The following is an 18,973-nucleotide window of genomic DNA, read 5'->3' as shown; positions in this document are numbered from 1 at the left end:
ACATGTTATGAAATAAAAGCAATTTAGTAAAACATGAACAAGAAATTGAGATAGAGAGAAGAAAGAGATTTTCTTGTTCAATTGTGTGTATTTTCTTATCTATTATAAGGCCTTTATATAGACATGAAAAGTGAAGAAAAATATATCATTGAATATGTTATTAAGTATAGAAATATGTCATTCAATATGTTATACATTTGAGAAGAAAGGTCCACCATAATTTTATTTTTCTTATGACAATAAAAACACCACCATAAAGTCTTTCCCAAAACTATATATAAAAGGGCACAAAGCGGTCGTAGTAGAATGCAATACAGGTTTTTGTTGCAAAAATAGAGAGGAAACGAAATCCATGGCGGATAGTGATAGTGCTTGCTCTAAGAGATGGCTTCCTCTTGAAGCTAACCCTGATGTCATGAATCAGGTACCCCTTTGTTTCACTCCTCTCGCTTATCTCTTCGATTTCAAATAATATTTACAATCTTGACTGGAATGAACCTAATACACCCTTCGTACCAAAATCATGATGTAGCCAATTTTTCTTGATCACAAATCGGATATTCCTTAACTTTTTAATAGTAATACTGATACTTAAAAATTGCAAAGTCATATTTTTTTAATAGTTAAAGACAGTTAAAAAACATACTAAAAATTGTAGTCAAAGTAGTAATACTGTCAAGTAAAATGGGATCTGGGAGATTAATGGTGTAATTAGAAGTAAAAATGCAGTAAACCTCAAAATCTGATTTGTATCTTCTAATTTGATCAACCGAGTATATTTCATACTATGTCATGAAGTGGTGAATACCCTTTAGCTGATGAAGTAGATTTGATATAGTTTGGCTTCAGTATGTGAAGCAACAACGAGATGGTATTTCTTAACCCAGGCTGAGAAGCATTTAATAAAAAAATATACAAATGAGAAGGGGGTAAACCGTATAATGACAGTAATGAAGTTTCTACTTTTTCTTGCTTTTTCATTGAGCAGTTTCTGTGGGGTCTTGGTGTTCCATCTGACGAGGCAGAGTGTTGTGATGTTTATGGGTTAGACGAAGAACTTCTGGAGATGGTGCCGAAGCCCGTGCTTGCTGTTTTATTTCTCTATCCTCTCACATCACAGGTTTGGTGTTATTATCAATCTAACGTTTTACGTGCAAGATTTGTAGTTTAGTTTCATGTTAACTGGTATAAATGTCATGATTCTGGTCAGCTAATTAATGTCGTTTGTACAGAGTGAAGAGGAGAGAATACAAGAAAACAGCAAAACAAAGGTGATTCTAATGACCATTGCTTTATAAATTACAGCGTGTCTTTTAATTCAATGCTTCTGTTTTAGCTTTTATTCTTCTTATGGATGAATGCTAACAGGAACTTTAGCTCTTAAGTTTCTTCATGCATTGTACAGTTGATGCACATCAAATTGTTTCCATGGTAGTAAGATAAAACTTGATTCGGTTAGTCAAATTATGTCATGAAGTCTCTTGTTTCTGAGTACGCTACTAGCCAGTGTCTGGTCAATTGTTAATAATGTCATTTCCCTGCTTTACTTTAATGCAGTTTTTGATGTGAAACTTTGTATATCATTCATCCTAGGAATCCCCCCCCCCCTCGCTTTTTTCTTTTTTCTTATCTCTTTTGAGTTTGGGGTGGGCGGTCCTTATCAGTTGCCAAAGTCCTTTCTCTGTCTTGGATCTGATTATTTCCTCTGTTCCTTTTTGGTTGTTTTCCTGCTCTGTAGAATATTCTCTAGTTCTTTGAACTGTGGCTTTTTCTTGATTGGCTGCTTTCGTAAATCATACCACTGTGTCTAGGTGGTCCGTTAGACAGGTTGTTTACTAAATGGGTTTTGATAGACACTGCAAGGTGATGCTTGGTGAAAACAGGATCTTTAGTTTGTATTTACACCACTCACATAAATCAGTCCTCACTACAACATCCATTTTTTCCCTCTAATTGTCCTCAGATACTTGATAATCTGTTTCTTTTCTACTTATTTGACCGAGTTGCACTGTAGCAGTTTGAGCGTATTTTGCATTTATGCCATTTATTTGGCTTCATAATTCCATAACTATTCTTGAGATGTTGCTGGCAGGTGCAGGATCCCAGTAGTACAGTTTACTTCATGAAACAAACAGTGGGAAATGCATGTGGAACAATTGGCCTTCTTCACGCTATTGGGAATATCACCTCTCAGATAAAACTTAGTAAGCCATTTGATTTTTTTGTATTTCATGAACTGGTTCTCATCATGTAGGTTTCTAGTCTTTGCATTAATTGTTTGATCTTAGAGGTGGGAATCCTTATCAGTTTCTGGTAGTACCATAACTGGATAGTCGCACAAGTTGTATATTACTCTTTCTTAGGAGCTTGTTTTGTCATGCCATAATTGATGATAGTGTTAAGGGGAAGGCTCTTAGTTCAAACCATTAACATAGTTGGTGAAAGGCCTGACTGGGAAAGACCTTGAGGTGTTTGGTGGTTGGACGAAATTCTCTGTCACTATGGTAATTACACAAAGCTCCTTCATTATTGACATTCTTGTCAACTTACGAAGATATACTTTATTTTTTCTTCATGTTTATCAATATCTTTTTTTCTCTTCCTTTTTGCTGTCCTTGTTTTTCTTTTTCTTTTTCTTTTTCCCCATTTTTGACATGCTTATTTTTTGTTATTTAGCCGAGGAATCATTCTTGGATAGGTTCTTTAAATCAACTGCAAGCATGGACCCAATGCAGGTATCAGTTATGGCTTCATTGCAGTTACTGACCAGTCACATCCATCTCTTCATCCAATGCCTAACCCATTCGAGTATAAATTTGCAGCGTGCTTTGTTCCTTGAAAACGATAGAGAAATGGAAGTTGCTCATTCAGTGGCAGCTACTGCTGGTGAAACTGAGGTCAGAAATTGAAAAATATATCTGTTCTTGTATATCTCAAATAAACAGTTCTCATCCTAACTCCACCTATGCGAGCTTGCATAGAGGTAGGAAGTTTGATTAAAGAAGTAGGATGGTGGTAGGTTTACTACTAGCGTAAAAGAAATCATATCATAAATCCTGTAAACGGAAGAGATATAAATTATTTGTATAGATTAGTCCATTGGAAGTGATAAGTCCTTTTGTTGGTTTAACAATCCTATGTATATGACATAATGCAATGTCTATATTTCCTTTTTGATGTTTTTCATGTGTTGTGTGGATCAATTTGTGATCTCTTTCTGTAGGCTTCAGAGGATGTGAACACTCATTTCATCTGCTTCACATGTGCTGATGGTATTTCCTTCTCCACCCCGTTCCTTCTCTCTCTCTCTTTTTTTTTTTTGTGTGTGTGTGTGTGGGGGGGGGGGGGGGGGGGATATATGTATGCTTTTGTGATTCATAGAATTCTGCATTCTGCTTTTTTAGTTAAAAAGGGAGTCATTTGTCATCGGGAGTGTAAACTAAATGCTTGGGCATTACAAACTTTCTGCTAGACTGCTGGTATATATTGATATGGCTTTTGTGTAGAAAGTTTTCATTTACCTTTTTTTTTGAGTATTGTTGGGAGTCAACTGTAAGTCCTCCATTTGTAGCTGTCTGCACGATGTGTTTAAGGTGTTCCTTTGATATGGAGCACAGTAGCACCTAGAGGGTCTGGGATCTCCATCACTTCACATTTCACTAGCTGTAATTTCTTGTGAAAATGTAGTAGAAGCTTGTATTTGTTTGATTCCTTATATCTTGTACCTTTTGATTGACGACGTGTCTTGCCAACGGAATCAAATATATTTTCCAATTGAATGATTATTTCTAGATTCCATGCCTTAACCTCCTTTGATTTCTTTCCTTGTGGAGTAGATAATATCATTGTATATTCACATAATGAAGGCTTTCCATTTGAAGCGCTATTCGAAGTCTTCAACCATGATTCTCCTTTCTTGAATAAGCATAGTGATTCCCTGCCGGCACGTCCTTATTATCAGATCCCAAGATTTACTCCTTTCAAGATAAAGTTTGTAGTAATTCATTCAATAGCTTCCTTTCTCTAGTATTGTAGCAAATCTATCATTGTCATACAAACTCGTAGCAAGTATATCTCTTTCCTTCCACACGGAATATTTTTTCCACAGTAATTATTCTTCCATTTGAACTCTTCTTTCATATGTACAAGTGCGAGCTCTTATTTAAGCAACCCAAGAGAATTTCAAGATCCTCTTCCTTCCATTGGATCTTGATTCGTATCACTTTGAATCTAGTCACGTGCGTCTTCTTGAACTTGGACCTTTTCACTGTTGTGATCTCTTTGAATGATAGCATTTCCTTAATTTCAGATACTTTCCAAAATATAGGTAGTAGTAAGAATGTTCTTACTTCCATCACAATCCATAGCAAATATTTCCTTGCCCAATTCCACTTATTTGTATCTTACAAAGTATCCAATAAACTTGATGTATAATTTCTTTCCTTTGTTGAGTAAGTACTGATGAGTTTTTCTAAACTTTTCCATAATTGATTCCCTGGCCAACGTAGTAGATTTTCTCCTTAAAATATTCCATGCTATCTCCTTCAAATAAAATATTTCCTTCTTATCCTTTGAATATAATTTTTCCAAGCTGCTTCTCTTTCACAATCTTTTACCATAGTATGCTTCTATAACATAGCCATTAGCTTTGGGCTTTCCTTCTTTATAACATCTTCCATATTTCCTTCATTCTTCTGCAAATCTTCTGTATATTGTCTTTGATCATTCTTCTTTTAGCAAACCTGTACAAAAATAATTTATCACAAGTAAATGTTCTTTTACTAAAGGTTATGTTGGTTTGGTATCATTAAAATCAATATGTGAAATCTTGGGGATAACAATCTCCCCCTTTTTGATGATGGCAAACCATTGAGTACAAAACATGAAGATTGCATCAAAAATTTAATTAAAGTGCATCTAAAGTAATAAGCTAGATAGACTGGTTACTTCCCTGGAATGTCCCGCTTATATCGAGCTTACTCTTCCATGGCAGGTAAAGGCTCCCCCTTACTCTAAGGGTCCATAGTCACGCTCCCCCTGCCTTCATGCATTTTATTCTTCCATGGCAGGTAAAGGCTCCCCCTTACTCTAAGGGTTCCATAGTCATGCTCCCCCTACCTTCATGCATTTTATCAATAACCTTTTCAAGGAAAGTTTTGTATCATATTTTCTCCCCGTTTTGTCATCATCAAAAGGGGAACGAGGTAGATTTGGGTTCCCAACCACAAGTGCCAACATATGACCATAAGCATCCAAGTATCATGTGAAAGCATTTAATCATGTAAGCCACTAATAGCAAAAGGTGAAGTCCAACAAATCATTACCAAACATATAAGCACACAAGGCAAGAAAAATACAGTCACATTAGATTGTCTATGGAGTAATTTTACAAAGCATTTAAAAAAACATTAGTAGTAGAAGGTGTTTTGAGTCTATAAAAATTCACTGAAAGACTTGGCAAAGTCTTGAATGAAGACTCACAAATTGATTAAATCCTTCAAAGCACCATCTAACAAATAGGTATAATGAAGCACATATACACAAATAACTAAAAGACTTTCATTCATGCTAGGGCACAAATATTGTAAAGTACTTTGAATTGACTGAAAGTATTTGTAGCTTGTTGGAACCTAAGCAGAGTACAACATATACTTGGGAACACATAAAATAATCACATAAGAGTCTAGATGATTATTTTTACCATGAAAGGATACATGATATATAATATCATTACCAATACCAATTTTTTCCCCTCAAATGAGGAAATATCTTCTCACGGAGATATATCCACCTTTAGCTGCAGATGTGGCTGAAGAGCTCTGCTTTCATTGCGCAAATGAATTTCCAAAATAAGTGACATAAGCTGCTTTTGCTTTTGTTGTCCACCACTTTTATCCTTGTCCAAAGAAGTAGAGGATTCACAGGAAAATTTGTGACTATTGAATTCTTCAAACCAAATCTTTTGAATTGCCTCTTTGTTCATTTGGCTTGGTTAATAACATTTTCTTCCTTGGCATGGAGCTTGAAGAAGAATGTTAATTTTCCCTCATGCTCATCTCGAATTTGACCACCTCGCAAAATCTTATAGAATTCTTGATACAACTTTATATCAGTACTTCGAAATATAATATCGTCAATACAAATTGTGTAACTTTAAAAATACAATTACATGCTTTTCAAAAATCATTTTTGGGAAGAGAAATAAAACTTCTTGGTCGCATGAATACTGTTTGAAAACTCTCAACATTAGGGATGCTTAAAAAGAATATTCTTCAATTATAAAATCATTTCAAACATATAAAAAATATTTAAAAACTCTATAAGATGACCATAAAGATATCATATACCAATAATCTCAATGAAGAAACAAACCTTCTTGTTGTGAAACCTTGGGCTATAAGTTTATCCTTGCTATTCACAACCTTACCATTTTCATCATGCTCGTTGCTGAATGTCAATGATAGTAGCTCACTTGGCTTGGTAATAGAATTCTCACACTTCGATTCATTCAAATGATTTCAGCCGAACTCGTTATGCTTAGCACAAATATTCCTTATCCAACTTGTGCAAACGTAGCCTTATTGGCTTATTGCTTGTTCTCGGAATAATGCTCTTCATTCTTTCGTCTTCCAGCTTTTGAGTATTGCCCAAAATGTTTCATGTGCAGAAGTGGCCTCAAAGTTAAATAACTTTCTTGGTCTTGAGTGAAGTATTAGTATTCTTACCAAGAAAGTAAATATTACACAAATGATTCACTTCAAGAATAATCTAAGACACATGTAGGCATGAATCAAGTTTGTATGATATCAAAAAGATTACATGCTTACTTCCTAATATCTTATGCAATTGGCATAGTTCATGCAAGACATGTATTCAAGCTATTTAAAGTCTCTAAGTCATGGATAAAAATAACACTGAATAGAATAACAATGTGATGTAGCTAGTGGACTCAAACTGTATATAGGTGACTAATAAGTATATACTTCACTGAACCAATAACTAGATATGCATCACCTAATGCAGCGAGAAGAACTTAAATAAACCTTAGAGATACCGGTCACTTCAGCTTTAGGTCATACGACATAGTTCCTTTATCCTTTGTAGAATATATATGAACTTTGAAGCATCTTTAAGCATGTACCTCGACCAGCCAATATGCAAATATCATTGATCCTTCTTATGGCTGGATGTAGGAATTCCTGCAAAACAAATTAGTTTGTTTTTGGTACTCAAATCTTTTTGGGTCCTTCATTGTTAGTAGCTTGTATAATTGGAGATACATGTAACTGTTTAGGTCTCCAAATAAATTTTGATCTAACATGATTTTTGGCATAATTACATGCAAATGCCTTATATCCAGAATTACCACAGTAGTGTCATGTAATATGAGAAGAAGAGTACTTACCTGCAGATGCCTTATTAGTCGACTTGTAACTTCCTTAGTCAACTTGTTTGAAATAAGATGTCCACTAGTAGATCCCTTTTCAATTGACTTATAGTTGTTAAGACAATAAGTCGACTTTGATCGATCAAAGTAGTGGCCTAAGAATTTGTGAAAGCTGATTATTTGTTTGCGAAGCTCAGAATTTTCTTCTTGAAGTAAGTTGTTCTTCACCAGATTCTCAAGCTGAATATCTCAGTCTTTCTTTTCATTTCTCAACTTGTTATATTCTTCAAGTTGGATCTCCCAATTCTTCTTCTCTTTCCTCAACTTATTATATTCATTAAGAACTTTCTCAAGGTCGTTGAGAACCAATTCAATATTTTCTTGCAATTCATCACATTTATCGCAATACGTAATAGGAGTAGGACATACCTTGTCTCCCATTGCCATGAAACACAGGTTCTCCATTCTTTCGTGATTGTTTTCTTCTTCAGATTCATCCTCGTCGCTTCAGGATTTGTGATTCTTTTACTTGAGATCACAATCCAAAATAGCATTAAAGCACACCTTGTCAGATTCTCCTCTTTCCTTGAGACATATGTTTGTCATTTCTTCTCGATCATCCTCGTCTCTCCAAGTTGAGATTCTATGATTCTTCTTCTTAGGTTAGGACATTTTAATTTCATATGTCCACGTTTACCACATTCGTAGCAGCATATGTTCTCTTGTTGTTGAACCTCATTCTTGCGGTTCTTTTGATGATTCTGGATGGATTGAGATTTTATATTCTGCTTCTTTCTACTCTTTCTTTTTTTTTTTCGTCCTGGGTATCACGGCCAAGCCTGTTCGATCTTCATCATTTTTCAGATTCTTCAAGAGTTGACTTGGATTCAATTTCCTTAACTTTGTTGGTGTCCACGTGGATATTTTCCAATCTGTCCCATATATTCTTAGTAGTCTCACATGTGGATATTTTCTTATATTCTTCTTCACTAATCGCACAATAGAGCATGTTGATTGCTCTAGCATTTGTTTGCATAATATCCAACTGTTCTTTTGTGTAGTCAAATATGGATGCCCTTTTTACAAGCTTCTTTCCATCACTGTTGTTCGGAATAAGCATTGTCCATTCTGAATAACTAGCCAGGCTCGATAATCTATTGATTGAACATAAACCTTCATTCTTTCTTTCCAATGGCTATAGTATTGACTATTGAAGTACGTTGGCCTTCTTGTTGGGTATCCCTCTTGAAGTACGGTTCCAGTAATTTGGTTTTTTACTCTCTCACCAACGACCCTTTGATTTTCACCCGCTCACCAAAGAAACGAACAATGACACAACCTCTCAAGACACATTACCTCTCCAATATTTTTTCGTCTCTCTTCACTCTTTTGTGTACACAGTAAATCTACTAAAAGTGAATTACAATACTTGTTAAGAGTAGAATAAAGAACTTGTAGTTGGATAGACAATTGTATAGAATGCTGCGTAGCTTCTTCTTTTTCAGTCTCTTCTTCTTATAGTCTTCGATAGCTTCTGGCCGTTGGACGTGCCTTCGCTGACTCCTTAATTTCGATATCTTCAATCGGAAGATTTTGCTCCTTTGATTGAGTAAGATTTCCAACGTGGCATCTTTGTTGTTTCCTTGACAGAACAAGTTTGAATTATGCAATCCATTTTGGACCTTCTAATTCTTCCTTTCCATTTTTATAAATTGACTGATTTGAAGTCCTTCCACCAATCATTGAATCATAGGAATTGATTCCTTATATCTTGTACCTTTTGATTGACGACGTGTCTTTGCCAAAGGAATCAAATATATTTTCCAATAAATTGAATGATTATTTCTAGATTCCATGCCTTAACCTCCTTTGATTTCTTTCCTTGTGGAGTAGATAATATCATTGTATATTCACATAATGAAGGCTTTCCATTTGAAGTGCTATTCGAAGTCTTCAACCATGCATCAGTATAAATTGAATTCTCCTTCCTTGAATAAGCATAGTGATTCCCTGCCGGCACGTCCTTATTATCAGACCCCAAGATTTACTCCTTTCAAGATAAAGTTTGTAGTAATTCATTCAATAGCTTCCTTTCTCTAGTATTGTAGCAAATCTATCATTGTCATACCAAACTCGTAGCAAGTGTATCTCTTTCCTTCCACTGGAAATTTTTTTTCCACAGTAATTATTCTTCCATTTGAACTCTTCTTTCATATGTACAAGTGCAAGCTCTTATTTAAGCAACCCAAGAGAATTTCAAGATCCTCGTCCTTCCATTGGGTCTTGATTCGTATCACTTTGAATCTAGTCACATGCGTCTTCTTGAACTTGGACCTTTTCACTGCTGAGATCTCTCTGAATGATAGCATTTCCTTAATTTCAGATACTTTACAAAATATAGGTAGTAGTAAGAATGTTCTTACTTCCATCACAATCCATAGTAAATATTTCCTTGCCCAATTCCACTTATTTGTATCTTGAAAAGTATCCAATAAACTTGATGTATAATTTCTTTCCTTTGTTGAGTAAGTACTGATGAGTTTTTCAAAACTTTTCCCTAATTGATTCCTTGGCCAACATAGTAGATTTTCTCCTTAAAATATTCCATGCTATCTCCTTCCAGTAAAATATTTCCTTCTTATCCTTTGAATATAATTTTTCCAAGCTGCTTCTCTTTCACAATCTTTTACCATAGTATGCTTCTATAACATAACCATTAGCTTTGGGCTTTCCTTCTTTATATCTTCTATATCTCCTTCATTCTTCTGCAAGTCTTATGTATATCATCTTTGATCATTCTTCTTTTAGCAAACCTGTTCAAATATAATTTACCACAAGTAAATGTTCTTTTACTAAAGGTTATGTTGGTTTGGTATCATCAAAATCAATATGTGAAACCTTGAGGCTAACATCTTTTCCCTCTGTTTAACAATAACAAAGTAGGGAGCACTAGGAGCCATTTAACGTCATGGGAGATCAAACATATTGCATCATTATTTGTTTCTGGTTCTACTTGTCATAAAAAAGAGGGACTATGTCTTTTGTCCACAACTTCAATAATAGTGATTGTTGTCTAGACAACTCAGCTTTGCTTGAACCAGCTCCTGGTGGCTGAAGAATTGAAAGTTACACAAGTTTGTCATATTGCAGGACAACTCTACGAGCTTGATGGAAGGAGGTCAGGACCTATTTCACATGGTGCATCCTCTCCAAACAGCTTATTGAAGGTAAGTAATTACGTCCCTGCTCTCCTTTGAGGAGAGGGAAAATGTATTTTCATAAGCATCACATAATAGATTTCGTGATTGCTTTCTTTTTAAGTTCACTGCCTGATGATAATTTAGTCCAAATAGTTGGGGAAATCTGGTCTAATTTCCGTGTTTCATAACCAAACCTAATTCCCCTTAATTTTCCTAACAGATGTATGGAACTTTTTGAATCTTACAAAAATAGTTGTGATGGAAAAATTGAAAATTAAGTGGCACTCTACCTGTTCAAAATTAAGCGGTATATTGTTTGTGGAATCTGGAGAAAAGAGAGACTTGTAAATTATCATGATACCCGACGATATTGAATTCGTGGAATATGTCCTCCTAGGTATGGAGTAGTGGAATGAGATGGGTGCAAATAGATGAATGAATGTAGAGGATTCATATTACACGTCATTTTGTTAAGGATTAAGGCATACTAGTTATTGTACTACCCTATATGTAAGCAAGTTGAGCCAGAGAACTGTCGCAAAGAAAAATGGAAATGCCCTATTTTCTTCGAAAGCTAGAACTCTATATGTACCGGTATTTAGGTGTGACATATGATGTTTGAAAGGGATAAAATGGAAATAGATAGATCTAAAATCAAAGTGAGGAAAGTTATCTTAGAAAATCTACTGATCAAAGAAAGTTATCTTAGAAGATCTCCCATCGTTCAAAATCAATGTAGATTTATCTAAGAAGAGAATAGAATAGAATAAAAGCAAGAAATTCATCAATTAATTGGAATTAAGGTTTAGTTGTTGTTACTCCTACGTTGAATTTAGTGTTTTTCAGAAGTCCTTTTATTTTGGTGAGATGACCTGTATGGCTGTAGAGATTAGTGTGGCATTTTCAGAACATGTAGTTTTGGGTTGTTTCTAACTACCTATTATCAGAAATTATAGCATTAGAATTAGATGGACCTAAAGCAGAGTGGGTATGGAGGATTCATTCATATAGCTAATCCAAACTAAATTGAGATTAAGATTTAGTTGACTAATTGATATATGCTTTTGATATATTCCTTCGGGAGTGTAGTGTTGTAAGTTGCCAAGTTAAGAGGGTGTTTGGATTGGCTTATTTTAAGTGCTTATTGGCTTTTAATCACTTTTCTAGTTTTTGAAGTGTTTGGCAATGATAAAAAGTGCTTAAAAGCACTTACTTTTAAGCATAAAAAGTACAAAAATAAGTCAAAAGCCAAAAGTTGGGTATTAACAACTTATGACTTTTAGCTTTTAAGTTACTTTTTAAAAGCCGATCCAACCACCCTCTAAATATCCTTAAATATATCCATCTTTGGAGGCCTTCCATGTAGTTGAATTTTTGAACTAAAGCCCTTCTTGGCCCATCAAGATGGATCGGAACATGTATTCAAGCGGACTGAAGATTTCCATTCTTGCCAATATATCCAGACTTGGAAGGAGATATATTTCTTTCTAACCGAACGTTTGTAGAATTCCTTTAATATTTTGGCACAAACATTTTTAATCCATTTCTGATGTGTAAAGGGAACCTTGCATAATCTATATCTATATATTATTAAAAGGAGAGGAAAAAATATTTCCTTAAGTCAAGTGGTAGCCTAGAAAAAAGCCACATGGTTTAAGTAGTTAATAATTAGTTATTGGTTATTATTTTTGTATTTAAATATTTATAAAATAATAAAATAAAATATTTTATAATAAAAAATAAAAATTAACAAAAACAACCCTCCATTCAAATTGGAGGGTAGTTTCAAGTTGGAGTTTTAAAATTATTTTAAAATAAAAAACTAAAATTACAAAAAATAATGCCAATTCAAAATTTCTTTGTTTTCCTTAATAATTTTTGTTTTTCTTTTTAAAACTACAAAGTTTATTTATTCAGAAAATGTTATTGAGAATAATAGAATAATATATAAATTATAAAAAAATATATCTTCTATTATATTATTAAAAGAAAGTAGCATACAAAAATTTAAATAAAGTAATATGGTAATAAAGGTTTCTATTAACAATGAAATAATACTAAATATGGATAATATAATAAAGAAAAATACAAAACAAAAAAGTTATTCGATGACTATATAAGTCTAATTTAATAGAGATTTTATTCTTTAAAGTTCAGATAATATTATTGAGAACAATAGGATAAAATTTAAAATAAAAAATATTTAAAGAGTACTAAAATATATGTCTTCTATTATATTACAAAAAGAAAGTATAGTAGACAAAAATATTAAACAAAGTAATATGCTAATAAAAATTTCTATTACCAATGTAAAAATACTAAATATTGGATAAGTATAATAAAACAAAAAAGTTATTCAATGACTATACAAGTCTCTTTAATTTAATAGAGCTTTTATTCATTAAAATTCAGACAATATTATTGAGAACATTGGAATAAAATTAAAATAAAAATAGTATTTCAAGAGTAATAAAATATATATCTTCTATTATATTACAAAAAAAAGTAGACAAAAATATTAAACAAAGTAATATGCTAATAAAAATTTCTATTAACAATACAATTATATTAAATATTGGATAATATAATAAAGAAAAATACATAACAAAAAATAACTAATTGACTATATAAATCCCTTTAATTTAATAGAGATTTTATTCATTAAAATTTAGATAATATTATTGACAACAACAGAATAAAATTTAAAATAAAAAATATTTCAACATTAATAAAATATATATCTTCTCTTGTATTACAAAAAAAAAAGCGTGCAGACAAATTTTTTTTTATTATTGGGTATATCATATTGACAAATAAGATGAAATTGAAATTTATTAAAGCAATATGATTTAATATGTTCAAATAAGTCCGATCATAATTTAATATAATTAATATTAACTACGCATCGCGCGGGTACGGCTACTAGTTGTATATTAAGAACAAATCAATGATTTATAGTCCTTGTGTAAGAACAACAAATAAGTAGCAGGTAGAATGGCACCTTGAAACAACTGGGTGCAGGTAATTGGCCTCGGGGGATTTCCTAGCATTTTCTAAGACCCGTTTGGCCATAGATTTTGCCAAAATATACTTGAGTTTTATTTGGCAAATACATGTTTGGCCATAGATTTTGCTTATATTTTGACAAAATTCCAAATCCCAAATCTCAAATCCCAAAACCAGCTCAATAGCTGGTTTTGGGCCAAATCCCTAATAACACACATATTTTTCTAAAATAAATTTGAAAAATATGTTTTGAAAACGTATGTCCAACATCTTCAAGCCAAACTTCACCCAAAATAGATTTTTCAAAACAAATTTGGTAATCTATGGCCAAACGCTAGCTTAGTTCCTAATTGAGCTAGGTTCATCCTCTTAGATAGTGTTGGTGCAGCTTATTAGATTTATAGGATTATGTCACGAGTTTTACATTCTGTAAGGAAGAAAAAAAAAGAAACTATTCAAGGATGTGGGACAGTTCAAGAGGGAAACTACATAGCCACTGAAAATCAACTCCATTACAGACGCACTGCACTCCGTCATTTGAAAGATGCATTAGCTGCTTTTAGTTTATTCTGTTACTAAAGATGGAGGCGGCATAGCAATCCTCGATAAAGCTTGTTTATGATTTCGCACCGGAACAAATAGGTGCCCTTTCTTGAAAAAAAAAACAAACATGTCTGGTCCCTTTCATCTGCCCATCATGTAGCTACTATGGTTGCATTAGTTACATTGACAGAGTTTTTAGAAATATCATGTTGACGTATTGCCTTCTCTTTTATTACAGGATTCAGCTAAAGTTATCCAAAAGATGATCGAGAAAAATCCAGACTCAATCAACTTTAACGTTATTGCCATTTCAAAAAGAGTTTGAACCGAACAGAGAGCTTTATGGCTGAGATTTTACCTTTGGGAGTGTTAGTGTATAAGAGCACAATACGTATTTATTTCTCACCGTTGACAACACCTTTTCCTGCTTTCTCGTACCATGTTTCTTTCTTGTTGGTGATGCATATATGTGCAATCAGATTACTTCCGAGAAACTGAGTATTTCCACTATTGGCGTATAACTCCGTTGCATGTTTGCAGTAATTTCACGGCTGGCCAATAATTTTTCTGCTGTCACTGCCAGGCTTTTGCTTAGGTTGGTCGTAGATTACATATTTGGTTCTTACCTAGAAGTTCAAAGGTAAAACGCAAATTGACGAGGAAATGGTCCATTACTATCACGCAAAATCTTAAAAGATAATTTGTGTTTATTACTCAAAATTATCAATCGGTGCATGTTGACTTTTCCGTTCAGATAACAAAGTAAATCGGGTCAGACCTTGCAGTTTTATTTGTTTTGTCTAAAAGCATTAACCTCCTCCTGTCAAGGTTTCGTTGCAACTTTGCGTTTGTGTTCTGAGGGGGAAATAGCGAATGTACCACGGAACTAAAAAAAAAATTAGGGATTAACCAAAATCAGACTCAACAAGATTTGGGTAAAACCAAAAGAAGACTCGTTAAGTGAAAGTAAATCTTGATACAGAACCAGTAACGGCTACCACAAAATCCAACAACATTTCCCTATCCAACAAACACGAGACTCACATTCTCACACAAAACCGATTAACAAACAATTAAAAGGTGCACATGCATGCATAAGAAAATCTCTCAACCCTTAATCTGTTGCCCTGCTTGATGTCCCAATTGCTCCGCCTTCTCCTTCACATCATGTGCTGCATGCGCAATTTTATCCCTCGCATAATCAATCTTGGAAGCGCCGATCGGATGCTTCCCTGTGACGTATCTGTACATCCAGTAGAAAACGAAAGAAGCAGTGGCTCCAAAACCACCAGTAGCCAAGAAACCTGCAAGGATCAACCCAACAGTTATCACAGCTGGTACAAGAACAGGACTGAATATCACCAGCAAAGGGGTAGCGATAGCTAGGCCGATAACGGTGGCCGCCAGCGTTAAGCCGGAGAGCACCATGAGTGAGCCACCCACGGTGACAGCAGTGGTGGTCTTGGCCACCTGACGAGAGAGCTGCTGCTCAGGGCGTGGTTGAATCTGCATTATTCTTTTCCCTTGTGAGAATTAATGAAAAAAGAAATAGAAATGGCTATATGGAGTTTTCAGTAGAGAGAAAAGAGAGGATATAGATGAAGAGTGAGAAAGCAGAGAGGAGAGATATGGGTAATATAGAGTGAAGAAGTTGATTGCGATTTGCAATGGTTGTAACATGACAGATAGAAGGGTGTTACGTGTTGAGTGTTTTGAATTTGCATGACAAAGAGGTCTTTGTTGATTGACACGTAACGTTTCTTCTACAGACTGAAATTGAGCTGGCTAGTTATGGCATTTTGAAATATTTGCAGGCGACTTTATCAATAGGAAATCTCTAATTTTTAAAATGTGGCAATATTCGTTTCAGGTCATGATAAAGTATTGATTTACATTCGGTGACAGGAGCATACATTTCGAAACCAAGTGTCATGAGCTGAATTCTAATTCTCTGAGTCACTGCTGTCTATTTGAGTTTTCACACTCAAGCGCTAATTGTGTGAAATGGTATAAATTTGTTTGAATGAATTTAAAATGTATTTTCCGGAGTACGTTTCTCAGGACAAAGACAAAAAGTATGATGATAAATGGAACTACTACTACTCCCAGTCAAAAGTATTTTGAGAATTGCTCTCCTTTTTAAAAAACCTGATGGTCTAAATTAACGGGATATTATTATTTTTAGCTCGCGTCAGAAATTATTATATTTGATAGTCGAAAAATATATAAAATTTATATATAACATACAGAATATATATATATATATATATATATATATATATATATACAAAAAATATATAAATTTTATATATTTTTTCGGCTATTTATAGTGGTTATACAATATCATTTTTCCTAAATTAATACAACATGAGTTAAGATTAGAGCCATCAATATGGGCTTGGCTCGTTGGGCCAGCCCAGCCCAGCTCGTGATTTAGCAGGGTTGGGCTAGAATTTTTGAAGCCCATTTTAAAATGAGGCTTTTAAACCCGGCCCGAGTAAGCCTGTGGCCCGTGGCCAGTGAAGCTTGACTGAGGCTGGGCTGGGCCGTGGGCCTAATTGTATAAACTCTATAAACATTATGCAAACAAGCAAAATGTTGCTAGTGCTTCTTCTAGTACTCTGACTACATCAAGTGAAGATAGAAGTAGAACCATTAAGGGATTCAAAATATTCAGCGTAAGTAATTTTCATTTTGTTGTGAATTGAATATTTTTCTAACTCTATTGCATTATTATTATTATTATTATTATTATTATTATTATTATTATTATTATTATTATTATTATTATTTGTTCTTATATGTATTGTCGTATTTTTAACTTCATAGGAATTCAAAGCATTTGAGGATGATACTCCCTCTAGCGATGAAAAGTCAAAATTGAATCTTTACTTAGAGGAACCAAAGCTTGATCTTGAGAAGTTTCAAGAGATGGATATTGTCATGTATTGGAAGGATCATTCTAGAAAATATCCTGATCTTTCAGTGATGGCACGTGATGTACTTAGTATTCCTATTATTACTGTAGCATCAGAATCAACATTTAGCATTGATGAGCGTGTTCTTACCAAGTACAGAAGTTGCATCCATCATGAAAATGTCCAAACACTTGTTACTACTCGAAATTGCACGACTTTTTCCATACTTAAATTGATAATATTTTTGTATGTGAATTTGAATATTATTAGTTTTTAATTTAAGTATTCTTAATATTTAACTAATTAATATTGCATATGAATTGTAGATGTTGATAAAACTGTAGATGTTAAGACAACCTTGTCACAAGTGGATAAAAATATATTTGATGAAGATGATGTGTTGGATATCCCATAAGCGTCATAGACGTTCTCTTGAATAGTTTGTTTTGAGTTTTGACTTTTAGTGAATGAAATATAGTCTTTTGTCTTTTACTTTTTAACGTTTATTGTGACATATTGGAATAGTTTAAAAAGTTATTAAAATTATATTTTAAAAAATGATGGACCGGCCCGTGGGGGCCCGTGGCCCACATATGACTGGGATGGACTGATCATTATAAGGCCTGCCAAAATAGTGGGCTAGCCCAGCCCGACCCGTCAATTGATCAAGCCCACGTGGGCTGGGTTGGACTAGCCCGGCCCGACCCATTTAATATAGTGGTTATTAGAAAGGAAATTTTATCCAAAATTAAAGAAAAAGATGAATCAGATTCAAGATCTTGAGAATTAATTCTTAGACGGTGCAAATCACTTGCTTCGGAGATGGTGGATGACCGCAACTTTGGGGGGAGGGGGGTTAGTGATAAAAGGAGTAGGTGGCAGCAGTGGAAATTGTTGAGACGACGGTGGCGGCAGCGACGGAGGACTAACTGGACGAAAAGAATAGGAAACAAAAGGAGAAATTCAATAGATCTTCAATATCCATTTTGTTTCTTTTAAACCCGTTTCATCTTGGTTCGTTCACTAATTAAGCAAAATATTCTCCAATTTCAATATAAATTGGAGCTTTAACAATTAGGCATGATGAACTAGGGTAAAAATCACTTATTTTTTACTTATTATTGCTAGTTAATCTTGGGCTTTTCTAAGGAAGGTTTGCTAGTTGAGAAGGAATTTTTGGCGGAGAAGGTAGAAATAATTTCGAAGAAAAAATAAATGTGGTGTGGGCCGCACTTAAAAATAATTTAAACAAAAAAAAAGAGAAAAACAATTGTAACTGAAGTCCTCACGCGCTCAATTTGTAATTGAGACACAACATATTTGCCATATCATGTGTTTACAAGATACACTTAATAGCTACTTAAAGTGACTAACTGGAAATTGGCTTAGCTGAGGTGTGTGTCTGATTGTTGGAGATAACTTAAAGAGACGTTTATATATTTCATCTTACTTGTATCGAGAAAGGAAATAATAACAAACAAAAAAGTAAATCATGTACAAATTTATACCATAATTATTTAGGGTAAATTACATATTTGGTCGATCAACCAAAAATAATAATATCCGCTAGATAAATATAAAAAAAATATTTTTTATCAATAATTATTTTGGGTCAATTATACTGTGTAGTTTTTTCATTATTTATTTATTTTAACCGACGCTACTAACCAAACGTCCCCTTAGATGTCAAAGAGTTTTGAGCATATATTAGGGGCCGCCGGGCTTCTATAAAAAAAAGGAATGAGTGTATTTCTTTTTTCCCTTTTTTTTCTCCATCAGAACGAGTGTGTTTTTTCTCCCTCCCTTTTGATTCCTCTTCGTTGGAGCTATTGCTCATTTGGTGAATCGAATTCACAATTTTAGAGTTGTAGGTGGGAGTTCTGACCATCAGAGCAACCTCTCTTGTCAATGAGTGTGTT

At 33.9% G+C, this 18,973-nt stretch overlaps 2 protein-coding genes across 3 annotated transcripts; one reads left to right on the top strand and one right to left on the bottom strand.

Moving 5' to 3' along the window:
• Positions 1-266: 266 nt before the first annotated feature.
• On the top strand, positions 267-14,630 carry LOC104104507 (ubiquitin carboxyl-terminal hydrolase 3-like). 2 transcript variants are annotated; one of them, XM_009612614.4, is made up of 9 exons: positions 267-424; positions 989-1,120; positions 1,233-1,271; positions 2,099-2,204; positions 2,677-2,735; positions 2,823-2,897; positions 3,224-3,272; positions 10,538-10,614; positions 14,375-14,630. In XM_009612614.4, exons 1-9 carry the CDS (start codon positions 353-355, stop codon positions 14,459-14,461), a joined length of 696 nt encoding a protein of 231 aa, XP_009610909.1. In that variant the 5' UTR covers positions 267-352; the 3' UTR covers positions 14,462-14,630. The 2 variants fall into 2 exon arrangements, with proteins under 2 accessions (XP_009610909.1, XP_009610908.1); XM_009612613.4 differs by having other exon boundaries at positions 2,093-2,204.
• Positions 14,631-15,243: 613 nt separating this feature from the next.
• LOC104104506 (oleosin 1-like) lies at positions 15,244-15,648 on the bottom strand. The gene has a single exon (XM_009612612.4). The coding sequence runs from the start codon at positions 15,646-15,648 to the stop codon at positions 15,244-15,246; it is 405 nt and encodes a 134-aa protein (XP_009610907.1).
• Between the last annotated feature and the right edge of the window lie 3,325 nt (positions 15,649-18,973).

Source organism: Nicotiana tomentosiformis, chromosome 6 (genome assembly GCF_000390325.3).
Source record: "Nicotiana tomentosiformis chromosome 6, ASM39032v3, whole genome shotgun sequence".
Classification (NCBI taxonomy): domain Eukaryota; kingdom Viridiplantae; phylum Streptophyta; class Magnoliopsida; order Solanales; family Solanaceae; genus Nicotiana; species Nicotiana tomentosiformis.
This window is presented reverse-complemented; position numbering and strand designations above follow the sequence as displayed.

Coding starts and splice junctions, on each gene's coding strand:
- LOC104104507 (XM_009612613.4), top strand. CDS start 353: ATGGCGGATAGTGATAGTGCTTGCTCTAAGAGATGGCTTCCTCTTGAA. Junction 1,121..1,232: donor TCTATCCTCTCACATCACAG/GTTTGGTGTTAT, acceptor TCGTTTGTACAG/AGTGAAGAGGAGAGAATACA. Junction 10,615..14,374: donor CTCCAAACAGCTTATTGAAG/GTAAGTAATTAC, acceptor CTTTTATTACAG/GATTCAGCTAAAGTTATCCA.
- LOC104104506 (XM_009612612.4), bottom strand. CDS start 15,648: ATGCAGATTCAACCACGCCCTGAGCAGCAGCTCTCTCGTCAGGTGGCC.